General features: G+C 44.7%; 1 protein-coding gene across 3 annotated transcripts in view; it reads left to right on the top strand.

Moving 5' to 3' along the window:
* Window positions 1–27,042, top strand: part of SMAD3 (SMAD family member 3) — a 74,062-nt gene extending 47,020 nt beyond the window's left edge. For 2 of the 3 annotated variants that reach the window (XM_010126781.2, XM_086757312.1), the window contains exons 2-9: window positions 7,856–8,049; window positions 8,929–9,063; window positions 9,767–9,841; window positions 11,599–11,649; window positions 18,190–18,402; window positions 19,748–19,885; window positions 22,244–22,388; window positions 25,786–27,042. In XM_010126781.2, coding sequence (XP_010125083.1) covers window positions 7,856–8,049; window positions 8,929–9,063; window positions 9,767–9,841; window positions 11,599–11,649; window positions 18,190–18,402; window positions 19,748–19,885; window positions 22,244–22,388; window positions 25,786–25,909 — 1,075 coding nt within the window. In that variant the 3' untranslated portion in view covers window positions 25,910–27,042. Of the gene's footprint in view, window positions 1–1,339; window positions 1,477–7,855; window positions 8,050–8,928; window positions 9,064–9,766; window positions 9,842–11,598; window positions 11,650–18,189; window positions 18,403–19,747; window positions 19,886–22,243; window positions 22,389–25,785 lie in introns of those variants that run through there. The other variant, XM_086757311.1, reaches the window with a different exon arrangement.
* Window positions 27,043–27,455: the final 413 nt, after the last annotated feature.

Raw genomic sequence — 27,455 nt, 5'->3', positions numbered from 1 at the left:
ACTGGAACCACTTATTAAAAAATGGTTTTAAAATTTAGAGGAGTTATAAAAATCATACAAAAAGTCACATTTGTTCCGCAGAAGGTAACTGGGAAAGGGCTTGGATGTGGTACCTTCAGATACACTTTTGGCCTCAGATTCCCCTTACATCCCTCATTCTCTACTGATTTATGTTCACGGTAAGTTAGTAGTAGTGAATTACCCAGTTCTTACCAAAATGGAGCTTGGCCCTACCTGCCTCTTGCGGTAATAACCAGGATAGTTAGGGGGTTTTTACCTTGCTTTGCTGGCAGCTGTGGGCTTCCCTGGGGTAGAGGGATACCACTGGAGACGTTTTAACTGCGTGATTTCTGCTGCAGTTGTTAGAAATTACCTGTCTGCAATTTTGTGCCTTGCTGGGAAATTCATGGCTTTCCTTTGAAATAGAATAGCGTATCTTTTCTGAGAACCGCCATCCACCTTGCAGGTCCCGGTGCAATTTGACAAGTGTAGATGGCAGAAATACTGGGATGTGTATTAGGAAGTTTAGAACTGGGTTTATGATTAAGCCTTAATTAAGCATTAGGCTATATGATGTCCTTTCTGGGGTAGGAAGGTGAAGGATGCGTGGTTGGGCCTCTGAAGTACCTCTCGTCTGTGCTACTGGCTCTCAGAAAGAGGAGGAGACGAGAGAGAGGTAGAGGCGTATAATTACAAAATGGCTAAAAACAGAGGAAAGGAAGCTGTGTTTGATAGCCAGTAGCCAATATCCTGTAGCTGTGGCGTAAGCCAGAGTGATGTCAAAAACAGAGATTGGTAACAAGTACAGAGGAAAAAATAGTTAGATTGTGATACTGCAGGACAAAGCAAGATCTATCTGTAGCTTTAAAGAAATCTACATTAGACGAAGCAGTTATTTGCATGCCAGGAGGGAGCAGAAGTGGCCACAGCTCGGAGAGGAGAGCTGTGGGGTACGGGACAAGCAGAAGGCGGCTTTAGAGAAGCAACAATGGACAGACAGTTTATGGTAAAGCAATAAAACGTACTTATGTCTGAATCTGAAATTAGACTCTGAAAAATATGGTCTCAAGGCACCTGCTAAAGAGCTTAGCATTACTGGAATCTTAATAAATGACTCATGCTGTCATAATCTGATCCTGACATCAGCTCTCCATGCTGTATTTCTTCAGCTTTTGAGTGGGGGAAGGGGAAGGCTGCAAAGCCTTGGTGAAGACTGAGAGATGTAAATAGGCAGCAAGGAGCCCACACAAGATCTATTGGTAATTTCTGTATTGTCAGCTACTTTTGTATCCTGGAACAAATGAAGCTTGAGCAGAAGTATTCGTGCAGCATCAGAAGACGTGGGAATTGCTCTTTACGGTTAAAACCTTTACCCGGTACTGCAGGCGGTACCTTGTAGCAGGCTCTGTCCAAGACCTCATGGCCAGCAGATGCCTGGAGCTGTGCCACCCACTGGCTCTGGTCCTGTGCTTACCTGTAAGTACACGTGCAGCGGGCTGCCCCGAGGCTGTGACAACCTTGGCGTGGGTTTGCGCCTGTGCCGCAGTGCTTCCGCTCCCGTCGGCGGCTGCTTGCGAAGGTCGGAAGCATCTGAAGATAGCTGCCATCTGCAAATATAGGGGAGATGTGGTTTTCTTCTAAATCCAAAGGAGGGCCTTGGTGGGAAGAATAAGCAGTCCAAGTGAGAGAATTGCCAGCACAAAATAACTGTGATTTTGGTAGCACTGAGGGAGCGATGAGCTCTTATTCCTGGTGTTGGCTCTGACACAGACTTTTCTTTGGCTTTGGGAGAATCGTTTAACTTCATTGCTTTGGGGGCAGCAAAAACTTATTCTCTCCATAGAGATGTGTTGCAAATTAGATGTTTGTTAATTCCTTTAATCTTCTATGAATTTAAGTGCTAAGTAGAAGTATTAATTATTAGTTTCCTCTTTGACAGAGTGATACTGTGCATTGCAAACCTCAGTTCACCACAGTTTGCTTCTGTTTCTAGAACCTGAATGACAGTACTGTTAAAACTGCACCAGAAATTGGAAAATTTAGTGATGCTGAGCAAATTGAGGGGAAAGAGATGGCGAGGGATCAGCTTTTGAATTGCAAATGTGCTGCATGGGTCATTTTTTTATTCAGTGTTATTCATTTGGCCAGTGTTCAGGGAAAGCTGAGATTTTCTCCAACTTTTCAGTGGAGCCCTGTGGATGTTGCAGTGCTGTGCACACAAAAGCCAGATTCTGCTACAGGAACAAATGCTTACTTTCCTGGTGTAGACCAGATGCAGGGCCAGTAAGGAACTACTTATCATGTTTTGTGCTTAAGAGAAAAATCACAGCCTGTGGCCGTAATTCTCAGTGCGTTTTAGAGCATACTGGCAACTTATTTGTCATGGTTTTAAAAACTAGCTTCTGCCTGCGGTTTTGAATAAGAACCTCTTGGAAATACATAACTTAAACTTTGATTTTTCTCTATTCCTTACCCCTTTTTACACACACTGGTGCTACTGGATACTTGAGCCTTTCAGGCGTTTTGGAAGATTAATGATAGGGATAGAAAACCGATGGGCTTTGCAAACAGGAGTGTGTGGGGGAATGGCAAGGGGAGGGAACGGATCTCCGGTGGAGTAAATCTGAACCTTGACAACCCCCCCATAGTATCTCACTGCTCATGTCACTTTGCTTCATTGGCACTACTGCGTTCCGCTGATTTCAATGTTACTTGTAAAGAAAGGGACTGGATGCAAGAAAGAATTTCATTACCCATCTGGAGGGAAGATAGCTGCAAAATGCTCAAAGAGAAAAGTAAGAAATAACAAATACATCTTTTGAAGTGTGGGGTTTGTTTTGTTTTTTTGTTGGTTTTTTTTTTCTTTCCTGATTCAGGATCTTACAAATTAAATTAGGTTTAAAAAAACAAACAAACAAAACCCCCTCACACACCAGCAACAACAAAACCAACAAGAAACCCAGCCTCAAAATTACAAAAAAAAAACCCAATCAGGCCTGGAAATCAAATTCCTGTTATGCAGTATAAGGTTCCCCTCTTTACTCCTCACTCTTTTTCAAAGAGTTACAGAGGATTGGTGTGTTTAAAAAAAAAAAAAAAAGATTCCGTGTTTCTGTAATTATTTTTTCCTCCCTTCTCTGTTTTTGCTATTAGGAGTCACTGTTGCCCTTTGTTCTTTCAGCAGCGGTAGTCTGGACAGTTTGGAGCAGCAGTTTCGTGTGTTAGACTTTCCTGGTAAATGGCTTGTCACGTGTAAGGATGGATCAGTCCTAAAGGTGTTCAGCCTGAGGGGGTTTTACTGCAGCAGTGTCCTGACCGTGCCTTTTGCTGTTGTGCAAGCAATTAAATTACCTGACTGCATTCCTGGAGTCTTGGTCTCTTTCCCCATCCAGTCTTTTTAAATCTCTGTTATAGCAGCCCCAGGTGTGTTGATGATGTTTGAACGCACATGTTGTAACCCTCCAGCCTTTGGCTAACTTCTCCTTGGGCATCTTTTACCAAGCCCTGAGTCTTCTGAGCTGTCTTACATGCAGGATATGGGTGCACAGTCATTATCTTTATTGCTGACACCCACAGCGTGGACTGGGACAAACACGCTATGAGGTGTCAGTCTGCTCTCCCGCTCTGGCACAGCTGCCCAGCGGGTCTGCTGGCCACGCGGTCGTCCTTCAGGTGGGGAGGTGCTGGTCTCTGCCCTGCTTCTCAGTGGGCTGATCCTTGACATCGCTGAGCCGCTGTCTTCCTCCTCTCCACTTCTTTGTCTTGTCATATCAGGACTTTGTTTTTCTGAATCACTGAGTTAATTTCTTTGTTATAAACCACTGCTAACTGGTATCAGCGCAGCAATCTTGCTGTTCTGGCTTTGTTTTTACTTTATCTTGCAGGCTCTCATAGCCTACATGCTCTCACGCTTGCAGGCGGTGATAACTACAGCTCATCATGTTTCCTGTAGTAAAACAGGCTTGTGGATCATGGTATTTTCTCATTCTTATCTTGCCAGTTCAGAATACATTCTAGCTATGAAAGATGCACTAGAACACCCTCTGGCAGCGAGAGTCTACGTCAGCCACTCAGTCTAAACATCGACACTGAAAAGAAGAGCTCTTCACAGCTTCTGCTATTTAATCTCACCACACGGTATTTTTAAAAGTATTGGTATTTTTAAAATAAATCCTATTAGGTAGTATTGAATAATAAATGTATCAAGTCAGTTGTACAGGGAGATCTGCTCAGCACAGGATGGTTAAAAGAAAGGTAAGAGGGAGGAACAAGTCATTAAACCAGTGGAAATTTTGATGCTTAGATTCCGTTGGTTTTAATGAAGCCTGGATGTGCTGAGCTCTCAGGTGGTTTGGGGAATACTTCAGCCTTCAAGATCAGACTGTACTTCAGAACAGGAGCAAGAAAGGGTAGAAGTTGTGTGTGCTGTGGAGTTTATCAGATTACCCTGCACGTGGATGTGAGAGACACTTCCTTGGGTCATCCCTGAGGGCTGTGGGCTCAGAGATAGTGAGCCTGTCAAATGCTTCCTCAGCTGTGGTTCACCCTCACAAAAGTATATATTAACTGCTCTCACGCCAGCTTTGGAATTTCATCAGATTCCTCCAAGAAGTGTTACAGCCTGTTAAACCATGAAAAAATAAGTAGTCTTCTGCCAAATTAGAGACCTGAGCTGGCTTGTGGTATGATGCTGAGGGGACAGGAGCCGCTGAGCGAAGGGAGTAGATGAGACAGGGCAGGACTGTGGGAACGGGAGGGTGTTGGATGGGACGAAGACCATCTCACCAAGGCAGTGCTAGTCCCGTAGCTTGGCCCATCTGCCCTTAAGACAGCAGCCTAGGTCATTTATAAGCGAGATGACTGGGTGCTTGAGACAGTTCCCGTGCTTGATCAAGTGTTTGCATCTACGAGTGAGCATTCAGTTAGCTCATGAAGACGCGCAATTGACTGTGGTGACCGGAGTGCTGCATGTACACAGAAAGCTGCCTTTAGCAGAGCGCAGTGTTTGCTCATCTGATCTTGTGTCCCATCTCAGCCGTACCATTTGGAGAAAATGCTCTTTGAGGGTTGAGGCAGGACAGCAGAGAGAAAGCAAGCTGCCCTGTTCCTTAGCCGTGTTCTTCCCAAGAACACGCAGATGATGATGTTTTGTCCCAAGTCCCTTAACAGAGAGCCTGAGGAGAGATTTCACAATCATAAAAATGTAATTAGCCCCCAGGGCTTTGGGGAAATGTAATTTCTTTTACCTTATCTTCTTACTGGGGGAAGAGGGAAGAAGGGGAGGTTATTATATTTGAAAATAAACCATATGGCTCTGTCATTTTAAAAAGTCTTCTTAGATAAGATTGTAGAGAAGTTCCTCTCTCATCTGTCTTACAGACGGCATTCATGCCGCGAGCAGTGGCAGACAGCAAGCACAGCATGTTTTCTGCAGTGTGCAGTCTCTGCTGACAGAAATCAGTATCAGTGATACTAGTGGTTGAGAGCTGTGTTAGGCTTTTGGGCTGTTTTTCTTTTAGATAACCACTGAAGCTGCTCAGGGTTTGGGGACTGCTGGGACAACAGTGACTTGGTGTCTCTCTCCACTGTCTCCTGTGAGCACCTTGTCTGCAGAAGGGCCCCATTAACCAGGACGGACAGTGAGGACCACTGCATCTGGGACAAAAAGTCTCAAGTTCAGTCCCTGTAGCAACCATGGTGTCTGTGTTCGCCATATTACTGCATCTGTCTCCTTCCTGGCACGTTTGTTTTAGCGCTGCGTCCCGCATCCCAGCAGGACTACTAGTTCAGGAGCTGGGACACTGGAGGAGGAATCGGGGCACAATGCCATCTTCATAGAATTTTGGTAACTGCTTGGGGAGTTTGTGGAAGTGTCCATGTGTTCCCGCATGGCTTCCAGAGAGTGAGTCAGGCATGGAGGTGAGCTGGCTCATCTTTTGTAAAGATTTTGTAGCTTTTACCAAGGACCCTGGTCCTTCCAGCTGCCTGGGATGTTCTGTTGTAGGTGTAAAGAGTTTCTTCTATCCTGGAAAACATAGGGAGAGAACCATCCTTGCAGGTATTCCCACAGTCATACACACTTTGTGTTACTCCCTCCCTCAGTTGCTAACCTTTCCTAAGACAAAAAGAAAAACAGGGTTTTTTTTTTAATTTTTACAAACTGTGACAAGTTTTGGGGTGACGTAAGTAAAGTCTTGGCACCATTGGAATCAATACCGAGATTCCCGCCTTCCACAGAAGATCAGTTCTAGACACTGCTGCCCTCCTTGTGAATCTTCCATTGGAAGCCTGGTTTCTGCTTTCCTGTCCTCGGAAGGAGCTGGGCACCAGGACACACTTGGAGAAGGTGCCAGGTACTCAGCTGGTTGGTTGCCCAGTCACACAGCAGCCTGAAGAGAATATATGACCTGTAAATAACAGGCACAGTGTGAAGAAATACAAACTACAAATGCATAATATAAATAATAACTGTGGACATCGTGCATTTTTTGGGTTTGTAATATACTTGAAGATGTTAGATTATATTTTTTGGTTTGTAACCTGTACCAGTAAGTCCCTTGGTTATGGCATAGAGTGCTTATATACGTTATGCATAACTTACATGTGACGCGTTTTCCTGCTCCCCTAAATCCAGCGCTTGTCAGTAGCTGCTTGAACTGGTGGTGTTTTGCCGGCCTCGTCGTTGCAGCACTGTTTACAGGAGGTGTGTGTGTTACCAAGCTGTGCCAGAGAAGCTTTTGGGAATACTCTCTTAGGGCAAGCCAAGACTAGCGCAACCGCTGTTTGAATAATTGTTTGTGTGTTTTGGTTTGGTTTGGTTTTTCTAGATCGGCTGCCAACACAATCAAGGGAAATAATTCCATGTAAAATTTCAATTTTCTTTTTTTTTTTCCTTTCCTTGTCAAATTAAAAAATAGAAATATTTCATTTCACCGACCCCCTGAAGTCTTTCATTTCAGTCATTAAGAGGAGGAAGGGAAATGAAGGGTTAAACTTCAAAGAAAGTGCCTGGGGGCAGTTGCTGTTCAGGGGCTCAGGGAGCAGAGCCCTCATGCAGGGTGGAGGAGACCCTGCTCCAGCTCTTTCCTTTGCTGGAGAGGAGTTGGACACGCTTGTCTTGCTTCCCAGGAAGGTTTGCTAGGCCATTCTGGGGTGAGGACAGGATTAGGTGAAAAATGAGTTGGAGGAGACACGGGCTAGATGTAAAACCAAAAGTAACTGATGCTGAAAAAAGCTCCTTTTTTTTGCTTTCAATCTGCAACTGGGAAAATGAAACTGGAAGCCTTGCCTGTTTGTAATGTTTGTGAACACTATTTAAAGAAAAGGTACCTGTATCAATTTTGGCTGATTTTATCACAATGGAAGTTCATGTCTCTCTGGGTTTTAAAAGTCCAATTTCGTTAGCACATATTTGAAGTCGTAGGACCTTTATGTGTGCAGCATAAATTGTTGAGAGCTGTGCAAATGGCCTCTTTGTTGGGACACATATGAATGCTTAAGGAGAACCACTAAACTGAGGTGTTCTTACTTGCTGTGGCTCTTGTCTCTGCCTCCAAATTAACCTCTTCTCAGAAAATTAATAAATACAGGGCTGTTATAGAAAACAAACATTGTACAGCTTTCAGAGAGGTACGTCTTTGCCCGAAGCCCGGGACTGGAGTGCCTCCTCGCAGCGCTGTCTGTTTGGCGACTAGCACCTTTGCGATTGGGTCAGGATGCTGCGTTTGCCGAGCAGCCCGTGCTTTGAGCCTCCTGCTGCAGTCTGCAGTCTTCACGTTGGGTTCCCCTGCGTGTGGCGTCTGGTGGGCTGTGGTCAGCGTGGTCTGAATTGCTGTCATCTCTGTGTTCCGAATAGATCGTTAGATGGCCGGCTGCAAGTATCTCACCGGAAAGGTCTTCCCCATGTGATCTACTGCCGGCTGTGGCGGTGGCCAGACCTTCATAGCCACCATGAGCTGCGTGCAATGGAGATGTGCGAGTATGCCTTCAACATGAAGAAGGATGAAGTCTGCGTGAACCCTTATCATTACCAAAGAGTGGAAACCCCAGGTACAGCTGGCCCTACCTGCAGATACCTTGGCTTCTCAGTACCAGCATCAGTGATTTATAAGTGCATTTCAAAATTGAATAAAGCAGCAGGCATAGGGTTTTAAAACCAAAGTGTATCTATTATTGATGATAAGCTCTTACTGTATGCAGTAGAATAATTTATGAATCTGCACTCAGGGGGAAAATATCATTTCAAAATCGATAAAATCCACGTCAAGCAGGTTGCATTGCTGCCAGGTTCCTAATGTGGCATTGTGTGCATGTAAACAACTCGCACATATAGTAGATACAAGTATGAACTAGGACAGTGTTCTGTGCATCCCCAATTGTTGATATTAAATTAAGGATAAACTTACTGTTAAGTTGAAGTGGATCTAAGAATAACTCCCAACACAACTCAGCTTCCTGTTCTCAAGTCTCCTCCTGCCTCTGAAAGAGACTTTCGTCTGGAGCTGCAATACAGTATGCATGTCAGTACAAATCTGCAGAACCAGTCTGGATGTTTATGCTAATCTTATATTGCTGTTCTATTTTATGTGAAATTTATTCCTTTTGAATCATGTGTTACAACTTCTCTTAAATAGTTTTTCAAGAAGACCTGTTTCTTTGCCTTGGAAGGGGCAGACTGACTAGGTGTGTTCAGATCAGCACGTATCCCATCCCCAGCTGAGATATGTTAAGAATAGCATCTCTAACTGCCGCTGGTATTTCAGAAGCAGGTATCAAATTGTGTCCCTTAATTAGCGACTTCGGTGTTGCGTGTATTTAAGGGTGTTACTCCAAACTGGTTTCTCCTCATTTTCTAGAGTTTCAGTCATTTTATTTTAAAGCTGTTAACATTGCTGTTCTATTTTTTTTTTCTCCTATCCATTTGTGCAGTGTTACCTCCAGTGCTAGTGCCTCGGCACACGGAGATCCCGGCTGAGTTTCCGCCGTTAGACGATTATAGTCATTCTATTCCAGAGAACACTAACTTCCCAGCAGGTATTGAGCCACAGAGCAACTACATTCCAGGTACCGTACATCTTCCGTACAGCGAGCGGAGGGAAAAGGGTCGTATTGCACAGTGAATCGTGTCTATGTGTTCTAAGCTGAATGGCTGGAAAGTCTTTCTTTCCATCATTGCTATGAAGCTAAGGAGTGGGAACCTATACAAAAATAGATGAAAGCTGTAAATGCAGACACACAACAGCGCTGTTTATAGTTTTGTTTTGTTTTCTTCAAATTCACCTCTTCCCTTTGGTAGTATGTACTCAGTTTATTGTGAAATCTAAAGCTGAATGTTCCCTTAGCAAGTTTAGATTTGAATGAAATTCAGCCATTTTAATTTGAGTAAAACTCTAAATTTCCGATGGAATTGAGCTCTTCTATTTATGTATCTCTTTTACAAGCAATTTACACCTTATTTGCATGGACAAGCTATGCAGCTGCACACCAAGAGAGGAAAAATATGTGGACAAAAAACTGTCTATGTGGCTTAAAGTTTTATAGGACTGAAAATCCAGATTTTTTTTTTTGTTTCCCCCTCCTCTGTTATTCACAAATATGCTATGATTATCATCCTGGTTGTGCCAGCTCCTTCTTTCAGCATCTTGAGGAAGAAAAGTAATAAAAAAGAAATCTAGCTCATTGTGAATAAAAAAGAAATTATTTTGGTGTCTAAAATCCAGACTTTGCATCCAGTTGCAATGACAGTATGATCATTTTATGCTTCTAGAGACACCTCCTCCGGGCTATTTGAGTGAGGATGGAGAAACTAGTGACCACCAGATGAACCCCAGCATGGATGCAGGTAAGTCATCTTTTGCCATTTGCTGCAGCTTTCTAGGTCATATCAGAGACTCCTTTAAAGTTTTTCTTTGAGGAACTGACGATCAGATGGTTGGTTGAGGTATTTTATCCCTGTGGGAGTGTAAATGTAGCCTGACATCTCATGTAAAGCACAGGGCTGTATGCTTTAGAGCTGCTGGTGAAAGGTACAGCATGTTCCTGTTCTTCCCGAGATCCATCATTAGACACCTAAGGATGATCATTTTTATTCTGCATCCATGCATCTGTATGCACGTGAAAATTTTGCGCATAGCTGGCACTCTTCTTCAGGGACATTTTTTTCTGATAGTCTGATCGTTTACATAGTGAAATGTCCAGTTAATTATATTTGAAATGACCACTAGCACATTGGTTTTAAATGGGTTTATCATTTAGTGGATATATCCAAAGAAAGTTGAAAGTCTGGGTTCTCTCTTTGCCAAGAAAACAAGTGACTAGGTTTAGAATGAGCAGCCTTAGTGTTCATGCTAACCTGTATCAGCACTTCGTTAGAAGGGCTGATGCTTTACAAGAGGGATATGCAAATACATGGCACTTACATAAAGATAGACATGCAGAACTTAATCAGTGCAAATACTGCACCCAAATACCTTGATTTCTGTGCGTGTCTTCAGCCATAGAGCGTACACAGGATTCTGAAAGAGGGGTGACCGATTTGCAGTCTTTCACCTCAGTTACACAGATGGAGGAAGGCAGTGTGGGTTGGTTTGTCTGCATCAAACAGAAACCCATTGACACAAACCATTTTAGTGTGTACAATTATTGGTAATGTGGTTGACATTTGGAATGTGTGTATGGCTTTTGGGAAAGTGGACTGGAATCGGATTGGTCTGGAAGATACTGTAAATACACAATTTATGTTCAAATGCTATATCCCTTCCTTCAGATGTCATGGACTTTCCTCATTATACAAAAAACCACATTTTTTAAAGAAACTGAGTGAACTCAGTGTGAGAGGAAAAGAAAAAAATGAGCTGTACCAGCTGTCTGTATCCATGTGGCATCCAGAGACTGTGGAAATTGCTCTGGACATCTAAGTGCAGATATTTGAAATATATGCGCAAAATTTGTGGACCAAATTGAAATGATTGGGGGTAAAATACTGACAGTTGTTTGAGTGGATCTGTTTAGCTTGATCCAAGACTCGGTGGTCCCAAAACCAGTAAGATTTGTTGATCTGAAGTGGGATGTTTTCAACTGTTACGAGTGAGTATGTTTTGTGTGTAGCAAGGTAAAATAGAACTCTTAAATGTCCAGCTACCTGGGTTTGACTGTAGCTGTCGTGGTGGTACCTGGAGTTTTGACAACTGCAAGTGAAAGTAAAACAGAGAACTGCATGCTCGGTTTTGAAAATTAATGGGTTAAGCTTAAGTGAATGCGTTGTGAAGATGCTTAGCAGTATTGCAGATGTAGCAAGTGATAAACATTCCAGGCCAGGTTGGCCGGGGCTCTGAGCAACCTGATCTGGTTGGAGATGCCCCTGCTCCTTGCAGGGACGTTGGACTAAGGGACCTTTAAAGGTCCCTTCCAACCCAAACTATTCTATGATTCTCTAAGTAATAGCATTTGGAAGCTCCTGTAAAGAGTGATCAACATCAGAGAAACTTCAGTGAGAAGTGGGTTATCCCGCCAACAAGCCTGGGCAGCACTGAAGATTTTGTGCAAGTGTTTTTCCTTGTACCGATGCCGCACTAATAATTAAAATGTCTTGATTTTCAGGTTCTCCAAACTTATCACCAAACCCAATGTCTCCAGCACACAATAATCTGGGTAAGCATGTGATCCTGAGAACTGCGTGTAATTACAGTCAAGACAGTGACATTTTAATGTTATTTCTTGAGGTTGTGCACTTCTGTTGAGGCTGTGAGCGCTGTTGATGTTCCTTTCCGCTAATCCTCTTTACCGTGATAACAGTGATTCATCGTAACACTATATGAAATAAAGAAATCTGAACTTACATCAGAGAGTTAATTGAAAAAACAAGAAATGTTGGCAGCCAAATTCTGGAAAGAATGAGTGAAGGACTGCAGCAGTAGTACACTTGTTTGATGACATGAATTTGCAGGGAGCATGTCTGTTTTGCTGGTGGTTTTGTGTTCTTATATTTTTAAAGGACACAGCTTGAGGTTAAACTTTGTCTCCTGGAAAGTTACTTTGTAAATTTGTAGTGCTTGCTGGGCTGTTCTACAGTATACCAGGGTGCCTTACAATTTTTTGTGTTTATTTACTTGGTATTAAATCCGTTGGAGGGCAAATGCTGCTCTCCACATATTGTGGACAGGGGGCTGAGGTTCAGAGCAATAATCTGCCTGCATCGCTGCGTCAGCTCAGGCAGTCATCTGCTTGATTGAAGGGCAGCAAATGCACCTCATCCTCATGTAAAACCTAGCTCAGGAGCAAACCCCGGTCCCCAGCAGAGCAAGTGTGCAGTTACACAGCACAGATAGACGTGGCCTTGAGGGTCTGAGCTGGGACTCCTACCAAAACTACGAGTGCTGGGGTGGCATCAAACCGCAGGGTAAGTCTACCTGGGTTGCATCGCTGCTAGACCGCACAGGCGTAAAGCAGCCCAGAGCCCTCGTGTCCCAGTGCCCTGACCTGCTGGAACAGCTGGTGGCCCAAGTGTGTGAGTTGTTAGAGTCTGAAATTGAGCATGGAGTGAGCAGAGCAAAGCGGAGGAGGCTAGCTGGTTGGTGTGCAGTTGGAGAGTCCAAGTAAAGTCCCAAATAAATGGACAGAGGACAGAAATGCTATCATGGAGAGGCGCAGATGTCACGGACAACCTTACCTGAGCATCAGAGGTGTCTGTGGGGCCTTGTGCCCAAAGGAGCCTGGAGGAACATTGTAGCTGAGATGCACAAACCACAGATGCACAGTGGGATTTTCGTTACCAATGAGCCAGTTGGTTTTCTTCAAGCGAACTCAAGTTACACTGCAATCTTGAGTTAGCTTTCCCCTGCCCAACTCCATTCTGGGCTCCAGGAAGACAGTCCAGCCCTGAGTGCCGTAGTAGCTCGCCGACTTCTCTGATTCACTCCTTAACCTGTAGACGGTGAAGAGGAGGAAAACTGAAGAAGAAGGTAGAGCAGTTGAACAGCACCTTTACCTTTGAGAATATTATTAGAGGATTTGTGGCTATTTCTGAACCTCTGTTATCTTTTCAAATGGCCCTGCCCTTTATTTTGATACCTACAGACATAAAAGGTCTGGTCTTCATCAGTCTGAGCTCTTACCCTGTTTGAAATTGCTCTCAATGGTCCGTCATAAAAAGCACTCCTGGCTCTGGCTGGCTGCAGGATCAGTTCTCTAAATGTTCATTAAGCCAGCAGACAGAGGCCGCTTGAGATTACTCTTGAATAACCGTAGCCATAAAGTTTACATATGCTTTTAATCCTGGCAGAGGGTACTTTGACATTGCTCCAAAATTTGTCAGTCATTGGCTGACTTGTGGATATCTTGGGGCTGTTGAAGGGGGGATTTCTTTTCTCTTCTTTTTTTTTTTTTTTCCCAAAGCATGGAATGTATTGCCACAGTGCCACTAAGTTTTTATTTGCTTTAACTGTTAAAGCCTAAGAAGATAATTCACGGCTGACTGATTTTTATTTCCATTTTTCTTTTTTTTTTTCATTTTAATCCATTATGCTCCAGTGTGCTGCCTAGAAGTTGATGAGAATTTGTAGCTTTTTTTTTTTTTTTTTTTCCCCCAACCTAAAAATAAAAACCCAATTACATGTAACAAAACCAACCTGGCAAGTTGACTGTGGCATCTGCCTTACATAAGGAAAAAAGGAGTTTCTACGAAAGGGGCCCCAGCGCGTATCCTTTCTGACAAGGACGCTGGTTACTAATGCACACGGCTGGGCTGATGGGCCCGTCAGATGTCTAACGTGCTGTCTGGTGACAAAAACTAAGTAGGAGCAGGTGAAGCTAGTTAACCACAAAGAACCTCTTTGTAGTCTAAGGAGCAGATATCAGAAAAGCATTTTAACTTACTGACATTAAAAGATACCTTTAAGTTTTGCAAACCAAATACTTATTGCTCTTAGGCAAGAGCTTCTACAAATTAAGAACTTGTCTCATTTAAAAATTTTATTGTAATTTTTTTGCATGTGAAGGAGCTACAAAATAAACGAAATGGCATGTAGCTGAGCAACTCTTAAAATTGTCAAATGACTAAATTCTCCATCTGTAACTTGTAGATGGCATATCTAAAGTAAGGAGCTGCTTATAGCAGTGTGGGTGAAAACACCGGCAGCCCACCAGACCTTCAGCCTGCTGGTCTCTGCAGCCCAGAAAGGGGTTGCGCAGGCTGGGAGAGCAGATTTTTTTTCTCAGCTTTGCAGGTTCTCTCACCGGTTAGACACGCAGGAGTCAGTGGCTGGTGGCCTGCACGCTCCTGCTTTTGCTGCGCTGTATAATTCTGTGGGTAAGCAGAACAGTCCAGTGGCTAGGTACTTTGATCTGCAGAAGTTTAATGGGCTTTCTCCGTGTATTTGTTAAAAAAAATTGAATAGAAATTTAAAAAACACAATGGTGTACAATGAGGTGAATTGTTAGCGAGCTTTCAGCAGCAGAGTGTGGTGGGTTTTTGGAGTTTTGCCATTAAGAAAATAATGTCACAGTATTAATGTCCATTTATGTGAGCAGAACTACCTGAAGCTTTTAAGGCAGTTGACTTTGTGTAATCTGAACTTTACACTTAAATCCCGTGGCCATATTCCAGAGAATTACAAAGGCAATAAACTAGCGTGAGGCAAACCAGCGAGAACAATAGAAGGAAGGCTGGTTTGAGGTGCAAGGTATGTATTTCAGCAAGAAGCTGTAAGACTGCAATATGAGGCTGGAGGAACTTGGAGAGTTTCATCTTTCCATTCACAGGCACAAAAGTGTTGCAAAGTAACACGTTGGATTATTTTTTTTTTCTCTTTTCAGCTTCTTCTTTGATTTGGTAGCATTCTAGTTTTGGTCCAAGCTTTCAGCTGTCAAATTTTCATTTGTCAAACATAAGTTTCAAATGGAAGTTTTACATGTCCAATGATCTCTTCTGTATTACTGAAATATAAACTGGAGAAAACACAGAGAAGAACCAAAATGAGAGTTGCCAGCATTATGTGGACATCGGAATGAAGTCAGGGAGTTTATGCTGGCCACGGGCCAGGCCTGAGGTTGCGTGCATATTGTTATTTTGGAGCAAGGCAGTCCCTTGGTGCACAGGAAATCCATTGTAAGTGTTTGCTCCGCAGAAGGCTTGACGCAAAAGCAGTAAGTGAAATAAGCACATGCCCTATGGTCAAATCCATCAGTAACATGAGCTGCTGTTCCTCTCTGTGTTGAAACACTGCTTCCCAAAGCAGTGAAAAGATTTCTTAAAGTACAGAGGGGCAGGGAGTGTGCACACCTATTTATGTTTCTGAGGAGGGCGTTAGCATTAATGTGGCTGCAGCTAGTACAGTTGGGTAGCATACATCAGTTACTTCTGATACACGCTGTGTGTAAACGCATTAACTGAATCCAGGGTAACACCCGCTCTTGTAATTAAAGCGCACGTTGTAGAGTGTGCAGAGCAGCCAGCAGATTTTTCCCTGCGCAGCTGGACAGGCAGTGCTTTCATCTCGTCGGGAAGGTGCAGTATGGGCGGCATCTCGGTACTCGGTGGATACTTCTGAAAGCAAAGCTGTGGTGAGTCAAGGTTGGAGTTGTACAGAGATGATTCAGGCAGGATTTGCTTGGTTTTAAGGCATCTTGTTTTAGTGATTGTGTTACCCCCTTGGGATCCTCTGCCTTTAGCAGAGCTGCTTTTTCCCCAAACAGGGAATCCATAAATTGAAAATGAAAACAGAGGGCAGCTCTGACACAAGAGGTAACGCGCCCAGCCCATGACAGCTTCAGCTGAAGCCTACGACCACAAATCGCAGGAGAAAGCAGCAGCATCAAAAGCCTGGTTGTGTTTTTTAGAGACAAGTTTTTCTTCAAAATAGGATTTGTTGGTTTGTGTCTTTCCTCAAGTTGCAAATAAAAGTTTCCGTACATCCGTCAGTGGGGAATCCGCAGTTCCCTTGGGTCGCAACCAAGCGGAGGTGGTTTCTGAAGGAAAGGACCACGAAACCATGGAGAGCCATGCAGGCTTCAGTGTTTTTATAACTTGAATAGTACCAATCTGAGGACATGGCTTGAAGATCAACAAAAGTTGATTTGATTTTTCTGGAGCTCAGCAGCCCTTCAATTAGAAAGGCACTTGCTGTGGAATAAAAGCACAGTCATGTGGAACGCAGTCTGTTTTCTTAAGTGGGTAGACGCACCTTGAGAGACTCTGGTATTGGCTGGTATTTGCTGTACCTCTACACAAACAGCACCGGAGTCGTGTGAAGTCCAGAGTCCGTTACGGTGTGTACAGATTACTGCGGCAGGCCACAGCTGTTAATTGCTGGAATGAGGCTGGTATTGGAGAAAAATGCCTGATGTGGCAGTTTCCCAACCAAATATGCCACGCGAGAGAAAAAGGCAGAGACGGTAAACGTGTGACTCCTGGAAGTGTTTGGTATCATCTGTGCATGTCAGGAGAGGGGCTTGCTTTACGCTATAGAATTGTTTAAAATGTGAAGAAGCAGCAGGCGTGCTTACCAGATCTCTTAAATGCGTGTAGCGCCCCTCGTTCTGTTGAACTGCCTTCTGTTAGCTTTCGCTTTGAGCGTTGTGTCCTTTTCCCTAGGAGGAAGATAGGCTTTTGCTTTTGTGGGTGTAATGTGTGGAGGAGAGCGGGAACGCTGGGCTTTGCTTGTGATAGAGCATTTTTCTTTCAGGTGATATAATTACGGGAAGAGGGAGACTGTGAAAGAAGCTGGGAATGGGTATGAGCTCCAAAATTCACAGACTTTGAAGATCTGCTAAGGATTACAGAGTTCCCCAGATGCACTTTTATTCAATTCCTTATTTGCTGTCAGCAAAGTTTGTAACAAAGCAGAAACTAAAGGGTTTTTTTTCTGATTATTAGCTACTTTGGGAACTCCTACACCACAGCAATGGAGAGGAAACCAGCATGTCTTTTACCTGAAGCCAGGCTGCTTCAGCCTGTTTCTAAAGGTTATGGAGTAACAGCAGGTACCAGATGAGAAATGACTCTCAAACCTGTGTAGAGACACGTTCTTCAGTGTGAGAGGAGGCTGGGATGGTAAAAACCTGTCTTTGGTTTTTTGGAGCTGATCTCTTAAGCCCCAGATTCTCCTAAGCCTTGCAGGAGCAACAGATGGGAAAGCCTATGGAAAAAGCTGGGTTTTGCTGCTCGGTGTGAACTCTTTGGCCAGATGGGAAGTTGCTCTGTTCTGCTTTTAAGTGCCATTTGAATGGGGATGAAGTGATAAACTGGGCGGAGGACTGGAGGGAATTCTTCTCCTGCTTTGATTTCTTGCATTTTATGGGGAAAATAGAGCACTTAGCGATTAGCTTAGCCTGTTTTCCACTTCCTCTGCTCAGCAGATTCTTCGCTTACAGCAGGACTGGGCACCATCTAGCGCAGTATTTCCAAGAATGTTTGACAGGAGTCTTCCTCTGCTGAAATCTCATTTGCTTCAGTGGGAGCGGTTAAATGACTGAATGCCGTTTGAGTGTCCACCTTTGGTGCGTGTGAAATGCTATCTTCCTGCAACTGCCTCAGCCTGCTCGTGAGCTTCAGTCCCCAGGCTGAGTCACACCGTACCCCAAATAAAGGAGATGCGTCATTGTCCATTGGGGAAGTGGATTTTCTTTGGATAGTTTGAGATCAAGTGCACTGGAAGAAAGTTTGTAAGTCATTTTGATGCCAGTATTCCATACAATTGGGTGCATATTGCAGACAACTCTACTGGTTTCATCTGAGCCAGAGAGACCGTAGCAGAGTCAGTGAGAAGGGACGTGGGACTTGCTGGCTGCTTGCTGTAAGTGCACAGCGGTAGGGCTCTGGAGACCTGTGTACTCAGAGCAGGTTTGTGGGCTGCTCTTTCTAAGGTTTTCTGTTTCTTCCTTTTTTCTCTTTTATTTTGTCTTTTTAGGGTAGTGGCTATCTAAAGTGATCCCACATTTCACAGTAAAGCTAAGTGAAGACAGCTGACACCCTGCTTGGGAAGTGACTGATATCTTTGACTGCTTGTGATTGTTCCATGTGCCAGAAGCTTCAGGGCGATGTAACTTTCTAGCTGCGGTTCATTAAAATCTGTCAAGTAATTAAAGTTTGATGGTTAAAGTGAGCCCAAGGAATGAAGCAGAACAATAGTTCAAAACAGTCACTTTTTTTCATCCTGAGGGCCTGTGATTCATTTTGGTTTGTATTTTGTGCAGATTTGCAGCCCGTTACCTACTGTGAGCCAGCGTTCTGGTGCTCGATATCCTACTATGAGCTCAACCAGCGCGTGGGAGAGACCTTCCACGCCTCTCAGCCCTCCATGACCGTGGATGGTTTCACTGACCCATCGAATTCGGAACGCTTCTGCCTTGGTTTACTGTCTAATGTGAACAGGAACGCGGCAGTGGAACTCACGAGACGGCACATTGGTAATTTCTGTTTCCTTGTTTTAGTTCGGGGTCTTTCAAGGTGGAAGGTGGAGACTCGCGCGTAAAGCTTTTTATTTAGCTAATCGACATGCAGCTCGGTCAGTTTTACAACACCGCGCTTGTTGAATATCCGTGGCGTTTTAGCAGGCTATCTTTCATAAAGGAATGCTAATTGTACTTTTTCATAAAAGTGTAATAAAAAACGCTCTGAGGAACACTAAAATTGCTGCATGTAATAGAGAATTTAAACTTTTACATGCACTCTTCTGTATTTGAGTGGATGGTAGTGATAATCTTGTGTGTTCCTTCCTGCACTGTTTTATTTTCTAATTGAATGATTTTTATAAATGGAAACTTTGTTTCTTTCATTTTCATCTCAGTTTCCACTTTTCCTGCTTATACTGCAAGGTAACATTCAAGTTTGTTTTCAGTTAAACTTGCACTAAATAGAATATCCCAGATTTATGCAATTTTAATAAAAGGTGAAATTGCTTATGCTTTCCCGTTTTCTGCTGACTTCTATCAGAAATGAAGCTACTTTCTGTCCTGCTTTTGCTCCCGTTTATACCCTTTCCTGAGCAGTAAACTTTCATACAGGAGGATCTTTCCTTACTTGTTCCTAATTTGATTTCTAGCATCAAGAAAACCCCAACCCCAAAAAATCCCCCAAGATTCAGAAGCGAGTCTTTAAATTCAGCAGGCTCCTTATGCTCTATGGGGGAATGAAGGCACATAGGAACGTAAGACAACAGCAAATGAGCAGTAAAGATGGATTCCTGAAATTTGTATCTTTATTAACTGAGATTTTAATAATTTGTGAAACTCCTGTGTGAAATGTATGTTTGTCCTTGTAGCCAACGTAATCTCAAACCAAAGGCAGTGATTTGAAAATGTTGTATAATTTAATTCCAGATCACTAAGTAAATAAACAAATGGTTGTATCCAGCTGTGATGACTTTCAGGAAAGGTTGAAAGCATATGTTAACTGATATATATTTTCCATTCGTATGGAAAATATCGGAGACACGTATGTTTGGAGTAAGCAGGCTGTCAGGTGTAAGTTTGTGCCAGCCCGGCTGTGACTGACAGTGGGGCCGGAGAGTGCAGTCCTGACTTTGTGAACTGGTCCTCCCGCCTTCCTCAGCTGAACTCGCTCACAGAGTGAATTTATTGCTCCTGCTTGGGATGACCCAGTGGACCAAAAGAGGTGGTTTTCATTTTCCATCATTCATAGTTAGCTACTTTTTAAGAGCTGCTTCATGCAGAGGTTGTCTACGAGCTCTTCTTGCAGATTTTGCAGATGAATGTTCTAAGCTAAACCAAAACTGTGCCGTGTGTTTCCTAGGAAGAGGAGTAAGACTCTACTACATCGGCGGTGAGGTGTTTGCCGAGTGCCTTAGCGACAGTGCCATTTTTGTCCAGTCTCCCAACTGCAACCAGCGCTACGGCTGGCACCCAGCAACAGTCTGCAAGATTCCACCAGGTACGGAAGCATGTCCGATCTGTGATCCTACACAGGCCCCACGCTCTGCGCACGGGGCCGTGCTATGGAAAGCAAGCTCTTTGGCAAGGCAGGCATGGATTTGCTGACCTCTGTTCTTGACAATAATCACAAACTTGTACGCTATTATAAGCAATTTGACAACTCAGGGCATTTTGTTGTAGCTTAAAGGGTGAAGGTGCTGATAAAGGAGGCTACTGTGTAGGCTCCAACAGTTGTTTGCAAAACATTCGTGCAAGTAGGAAGAAAGAGTACTTCAGCGTCTGAGCAGAACGAAGAGCAGAATCTGCTGCTTGTTCTGTGCAGTGTTTTATCAGTCCTTTATTGTATTGTAATTATCTGATAGTCATGCTTATAATTTTGTTTGTATCTTTAAGTAAAAGGATAAAATGTAAGACATTTTTCTTAATTTAAATTCACCCATAATAGACTTAAATTGTTACTTCTAATTGTTCTGTAGTAAAAGACAACACTGCCCCGCCCTTTCTGAATTAGTTTTGTTCTGGGAAATCGCATTTGCAGGCACCTTTTTGTTCTGGTTACAGCAAACGTATGTCTGAAGTATGCTGAAACATGGCAAGAGACCTTATTGCATTTGTCTAGGAGGAAAATAGTTTTTTGTTACATAAATGGAAGAGCTGGGATGGTAGGATGCTGTTTGAAAGGGAATTTAGCTATTTAGCTAGGCTTGGTTACAGAAGCTAATTTTTTACAGTTAGAAGTATGTATGTATTTAAAAAGTGAACTTTTTTGTTTAGAAATATTTGAATAAAGATTGTCTTTTGAAAAGAGATCCGTACACTGCGAGCTCTGGCCCATCTTAATGGGTTTCCTTTCTCAGATGCTTAGGAAGCAGCTGCCAGTGTTGCAAACATGACTTAATTCTCTAGCCACATCACAAGAGTCCACCCTGCCTGGAGTCAACATCTGAAGACATAAACAACCCACATTTCCGCTGTAGATTGATCTAAAGCACATTTTTTTGGACTCTGGCTTTCCCCACTTTTGCCACAGTCTTTGGCTGCCTTCTCAGACTCATCTTCAAATCTTTGCTGGGTTTGAAGCAGTTTCTTCATTCCCTTGTTGACAAGATTAAGTCGTACCTACTCCTCCACAGGCATACTTGTGGTGAGACCTGTTCCCATCCACTCCTGAAGCCCGAACAGCTTGGCAGCCTGATCCTGATGAAGTTTTTTTGCTTTCTTTGCCATAGCTCTGTCTCTGTGCTCAGCCTGGCCCCGATGCTCTCACCCTTAGACTGCAATACGCCTGACGCAGCTTCTCTTCAACCTCTCTGCAAGACACATGGCTCTTGGGCCGTGCTCTTTCATGGTCACAAAAATGGGTAGTTGTTTCCGCAGCTGCTGAGCTGTTGCATGCGGTTACGCTTTGCTATATGCAGTTCGACCCAAAACAGATGACGGTATGAGTCCAGCCCAAGAGAGTAGGCTCAGAAGTGATTTTGGAAAAACACAATTCATCACAGTCCAAGTGGTTGTTTTTCAGACTTGGCCCATATGTGATCCCAAATGAGCATGAATTGCATGCCAAGTTTCAGAGTGTAGCTTGTTTCTGGTTATCTGAGAGAAAGCAAGCATAGCAGCGCTTCTTTAAGGGTTGTGTATTTGTTGATTTGTTTAAAGTATAAAGGATGTTGTTACATTTCACCTTTATCACCTAAAAAGAATTGAACAAGTTGTTCTCAGTGTTTTAGACAGGACTAAACACTGAGGGAAAACTCCAGTTTTAAAGGAGAATTCTTTGGTGCGTGATAGTTACATTTAAGAGATGCTGGTGACAGAAGCAGCTCCGCCACCAGCCTCTTTAACCCTGCTAACTGGTTTCTGACTTGCCAGAGCGACTTCACTTCAGAACTTCTGCTGACGGACACCATGTCAATCCAACACCAGCGAGTTCCTGTTTTCAGCCTGTGCATTCCTTTCTTTCAGGCCCCGTAGTGATTGCCGCTGCTAAGCGTTAGGTCATAGCTAGGCTTTTAAATTACAATTTGAGAGAAATGACTGTAAAGGAGATGGAAGGAGGTTCCATGTGAGGATCCCAGGTCTGGTCTCGTAGGTCACAGTCTGCTGTGGGGGCACCACGATTCATCGTTCTCTGTCCTGTAACACAGTTTTCTTCCTTTTCAGCGTATGAGCTCTGGAAACGTGGCAACCTTGATTCCTTTTCCAAAGTGCTGTGTTTAAACAATCTGTGTGTAGTATCACGTGGTCTGAGAACATGGGAAAGCAGCACTGAGTTTCTTTCCATCCTCAGAAAGAAATGGATTCCTTCATTTAGTGAAGCTAATGCCTTGTTCTTGTCATGTTCTTTTTTTCACAGGATGTAACTTGAAGATCTTTAACAACCAGGAATTTGCCGCTCTCTTGGCTCAGTCTGTGAACCAGGGCTTCGAAGCTGTGTACCAGCTGACCCGCATGTGCACCATCCGAATGAGCTTTGTCAAGGGCTGGGGAGCAGAATACAGGTCGGGCCTCTCGAATGAAACCTCGCGGTGCGCTTGTGCTTGCCGTTGCCACTCCTGTACTTCACAGCCTGCGACAGCGTTCTGCAAAACTTCTTTACTCAGCTTTTAAGATGGGGGAATTGGCAGAGTGTCTCTTCAGTAATGCAGATAGGTTGTAGGTGTTGAGAACATGTTGATCTCCTGTCTTGTTTTTCCCATCCTATTTGTGTAAAAAATACATCATGTGATGTAAATCTTACATGTTGTTCTTCCACGTGAAGAGCACATGTGGTCACAGTGTTGTACGAATCAAGAGCTTTACCTGAAGCACAGTAGATAAATCCAGGTGACCTACGTAGGAACTATCACTTAAAATCAGATTGATGTTTGATGGTTGTGTCTTATGACTCCACTGTCATCAGGACAGGATCAGTGTGAGTGCTTCCTAATGGATATGAGTTGGGTTTGATGCTTCTTTTATCAGGGACTGACAGGGTTAAAATGAAAGCAGATTGGCTTGAAAGTTCACATCTGGAAGAACTGTTAGAGTTGCTGCAAAATTATCGTTAAATTTCCTCATCCTTTCCTTAGTGCTTGTCATAGGGCTGTTGTTTCAACGTGACTGGAGGCAGTGGGAGAAACAGGGTTACTGTTTTTCCCAGTGAATATTGAAGATAAAAAAGGAGATGCAGTAGGGTGTGATGTTTGGGATCGATGATGTGGTTATTCCGACAGTGTGGGGACGGTGGAGGCAGTCTGGGGGACGGAGCACTCCATAGCTTGGGTTGCTGCCGCTCCGCTGCGTTAGCAAGCAAACATCCCTAAGCAGCAAAGGGAGTGATATCAGTGTTTAATTGTACAAGTAGGGGACACAAAATTAGTTGGAAAACAAATGACATTTTATGAGAGAGAAAGCTGGCAATCACATTAAACCAAACGTGATTTTGAAATACTTACTTGACTGCGTACCCCTTAAATCTGAGGCCATATTTGAAAATCTTGGGGCAGTCCCTGCCTCCTGGAGCACGGCTGGCTGCCGATGGTGCTGCCCTCGCACAGCCGCCTGCCGCAGACAGGGGAGATGCCGTAGTATCAGCTGGAACCTGGGCCCTGCACGTTACTCTCTCACTTTCTTCATTTCTCCAGATGTTTGGAGTCCATTTTGTTTTGAAATTGTCCTGCACCCAGGCCAGAGCATTTCAGCCCTGGCTCGCAGCCACGGCTCGTAATGAAATCCAGATGAGCGTGACTTATGGAAAGTCAACTGTCTCATTAGAGCATTGTAGTCAGTGAAACCCTACGCTCGCGCTGACCGCGCCGAAGCTGCTCTCTTGCTCCTTCATTTCCTTGCCACAAAATACTACATCTGATTGCCTTTGTCAAAGCAGGTTTATTTGTTGAACTGATTCGTATATGAAAATGTTATTGTGGAAGCTGCGTCCAGAGCGCCGTTCCAGTGATTTCTGGTTCAGCAGCCTAGCCGTTTGAGCAGTCTCGTTGGTGGGGTGTTTAGTGCTCCCCTGTGCCAGGGATTTGGTGGAGGGAAGAGAGGAGAAGCCAGTTGCATAAGCAGCCTGCGATCCAGAGGTTCTCCTCTGGCCGGCGAGAGCCTGGCGGAGCGAGCTGAAGTCGTGGAGAGCTTTGAGGGTTTGCCTTTGTGAAAGGCTGGAGCTGGTGTGCTGGTTGTCCAGGTGGGAAGGCAGCGTGAAGTTTGCCGTGATAGGTTTGCAGAGGGCCGAAGTGCGGCAGCCCCGCAGGCAGCGGTTTTCCGTGCAGTGTTGTTGCAGTGCTCAGTGTCAGGCTGGTTTCAGGCAGTGAAGGGGAATGCGCTGTGTTAAGTTAAGGCAGACTGAATTTTTTTTCTGGGATCTGAGAGGTTTGCGTGCTTCACTGAAGCTGACAGAGCGAGAGCTGCTCTGCTCTCCCTGTCCTGCAGTCCTCCTGCCCAAACCGCTCCCGAGACTCTGTTAATGCTGAACACTCACTATTAAGTCGCTGCATGGGACAAGCCCTGCCCATACGCCCACTCCTGGGGCATCGCCTGAGCTGGGAATGGGTGGGGTGACTTGAGGGAGCTGCTTCTATTTTCAGCTCAAAGGATGAGAGATACAGATTCATCAACAGAACGGGGTGCAGCCCTCGGCCAAAGCCTTGTGGAGCCGTACCCCAGAGACCCGCTCCCCTACCCTGCCGTGAAGGGGCAGGGCTGGCGTTGGGAGCGCAGGGCAGCCCCACAGAGCAGAGAGACTGTCCCTCAGGGAAGGGTCCCCTTTTCAGCAGCGGTTTCTCCCTGGGCCCCACAGACTTCGGCTTCTCCCTCCCACAAACAGATTCCAAGAACAGCTTCTGTGGGAAATGCGGGTGTAAACCAAGGCTGTTTCCAGGCTGTTTCTCTCTCTTCGTAATCCTCCTCCTCCACAGCAGCTGTCCCTGCCTCTCTGCCTGGAACAAGACTCCTGCCATGCCCCGGCAGAGGAGGCAGAGCCCCTTGCCCCGTGCCTTGGCCTCTCTTCCCTTCCTTTCCTCCCCGTCTCTTCCTGCTTTACCTCAGGAGACACTCCATGGGGTCTGGCCTCGGGGAGAACAGCGAGGCAGACCGGAGAGGGGGAAGGTGCTCTGCGCAGGGGAGAGTAAAAGCGTGGTGTGCGCTGACCCAGCAAGGCATCTCCCTCTGCTCTCTGGCACCAGCTCTTGATTTAAAACCACGTGGTTTAACACTGTGTTTCTGCTGTTCTGATAGATTTTGCAATGTTTTACTCACTGCTTCTTTTAAGGCAGCTGATGACGTGCAGAGCAGTTGCAGTGCCCCGTACACAACATACGCAGCACAGGGTGCAGAAAGGGTGCTCAGCGGCCACCCAGAGGAGAGGGTCCGCGGGCTGCAGGAGGGAGTCTGAGTGGCTGCGCGGTGATCTCTCTCCATCGCTTCCACCTTCTGCTAAAACCTACAGATCTGGTGAAAAGATAACAACTTTGCCTTATACACAGAGAAATTCAACATCTTTGGTGAACTGCTTCTGTTGCTCTCTAATTGGGAGAGGCAAGGTCTGCAAAATAAAACTGAAGAATTTTCCTTAGATAAACCCTTTCCTTTCTCTTCAGGGAACCGGGTGGTGCCTGTTTTCAGGAATCCGAGGAGCGAGTAGGTTGTACAGCGAGTTGCCCCTTTGGGGCTGTAAGGAATAGAACGAGCAAAGGTAGGGTTTGTAAAAGAAGGGAACAGCACAGGCCAACAGCGTGTTAGTGAGGAGAGAGACATTCCTTTGGCCCCGCGTGCAAGACTATTGTCTAAGCAGGAAGGAATGCTTCAGTAGCTGTAAAACCTTTTCACATTTGTAAAGTTTTGTAAGTCACATTTACGTTCGCCTTTTTTTTTTTTTTTTTTCTTCTCTACCCCCCAACCCCTTCTTTGTTGTAGGCGGCAGACTGTGACCAGTACTCCCTGCTGGATTGAACTGCATCTGAACGGCCCTCTGCAGTGGCTAGACAAGGTCCTCACACAAATGGGCTCCCCAAGCATCCGTTGCTCCAGCGTCTCCTAAGGAAGCATCTCCTGGGGGTGGGCGGGGGGAACAAAGACTGGAAAATGGAATTGGCTTTAATCCTTAGCAAAAGGCATAGTGCATAGTAAACCAATTCCCAGTTACTGCAGTGATGAGAAAAAAAATCTGCAAAAAAAAAAAAAAAAAAGTGGGTTTTCTTTGTTTTGTTATGATTTTTCAAACTAAATACCCATTTAAGCCACTTCCACTGAAACTGTTAGCACTTTGGTTACGACGCCATGGGCCATTGCAGTCAGAATTTGGAGCTGAAGTTTATCGTGATGAAAAACTGGACTTTGTTTCCGCGGAGAGAAGCCAGTGCTCTGCCTCCAGCCGTGTCGGGCCTGTCGGGCCGCTCGCTCCGCGCTGCTGTGAGCACGCAAGAGGCTTGGAGGAGACTTTACATTTGCCTCGCACAGCACCAGGCTCGTGTCACGCAGTGTCTGAAAAGCCGGATAGGGCGGGACTCTGGGCTGACTCGTGTTCACGCATTCCTGTTGCCATCCACCTGTCCCACCTGTCCTCCCTGGGATTGCAGCAGCGGGGGGCGAAGGAAGTGTTGAAAGCACACAAGAAGTGATTCCCCCAGGAATGTTCCCAAAAGGAATGAATTTCCTCTTGCCTCACGCCAGAGGGGTGCAGCTGGTACCCTGCTGTCTCAGCATGGATCAACACAAAGCAAGAGGCCAAACCTGGGGCTCCTGGTGCTGCTGCAGCGACTTCTGACTTGAGCTGCCCACGGACAGACGTCTGTGATGTGGGGAGCTCTGACTGGATCAGTTAAACCTTCGTTACCGCGCAGTCTGTTTGCATTAACTACAGACAGTCTGTTTTCTCAGTGTGGTGAAGGTATCTGCCACTTGGGAAGTCCTAGGGGCTGAGTGAGTTCCGCGGCCAGGGCTGCTCTAGGGCTGGACGTGACCAAGCCCCTGCTGCCATTTTCGGAATACGCAGTTTAATGGGTTATCCCATGCTGTCACGTGTGACTGCACGTGATCCAGGGCATCTCAGACACAAAACCCCTCTGTTTAAAACTTACTTAGCTGATTAAAATACTCTGAGGTGTGTTTTGGCCTGGAGAAATGGGGAGAGTGTGTATTTACTTGTATTATAAAATGTTCATTTTAAATATACATGCTCCAGACTGTTTTAATATTTTTTTTTTCCTGCAGCAACTGTCACAGCAAACAACTTCCACAACTGGAAAAAAACCCTTAGCACTTGTTTCTGTGGTTCAGATTTGCCAAATAAGTCTCATAACGCTGTCAGTGCTGTCCAGTTACCTGTTCCTTTATATCTGCATTGAGCGTCATACGCGTTTGTGCCAAAATATTAGAAAGGGGAGGGGAGAAAGTGATAATCAATTTCCTATGGAAATCTTCTTTTTCTCTTTTTTTTTTTTTTTTTTTTTTTTCTTTTTTTTTCTTTCCACGTACAAGAGAGAAACACCCAGCTAGGTCTGGCTCTGGGAAGGACTTTACAGTGGTTTATGTTAAGGCTTTAGTCCTCCAAACTTGTGTGCTCCCAGAAGCAAGCGCGAGCGGCC

The sequence above is a fragment of the Chlamydotis macqueenii genome, chromosome 12 (assembly GCF_036417535.1).
Source record: "Chlamydotis macqueenii isolate bChlMac1 chromosome 12, bChlMac1.mat, whole genome shotgun sequence".
Lineage (NCBI taxonomy): Eukaryota > Metazoa > Chordata > Aves > Otidiformes > Otididae > Chlamydotis > Chlamydotis macqueenii.
Note: the sequence above shows the minus strand (reverse complement) of the source record. Positions and strands in the feature narration are given on the sequence as shown.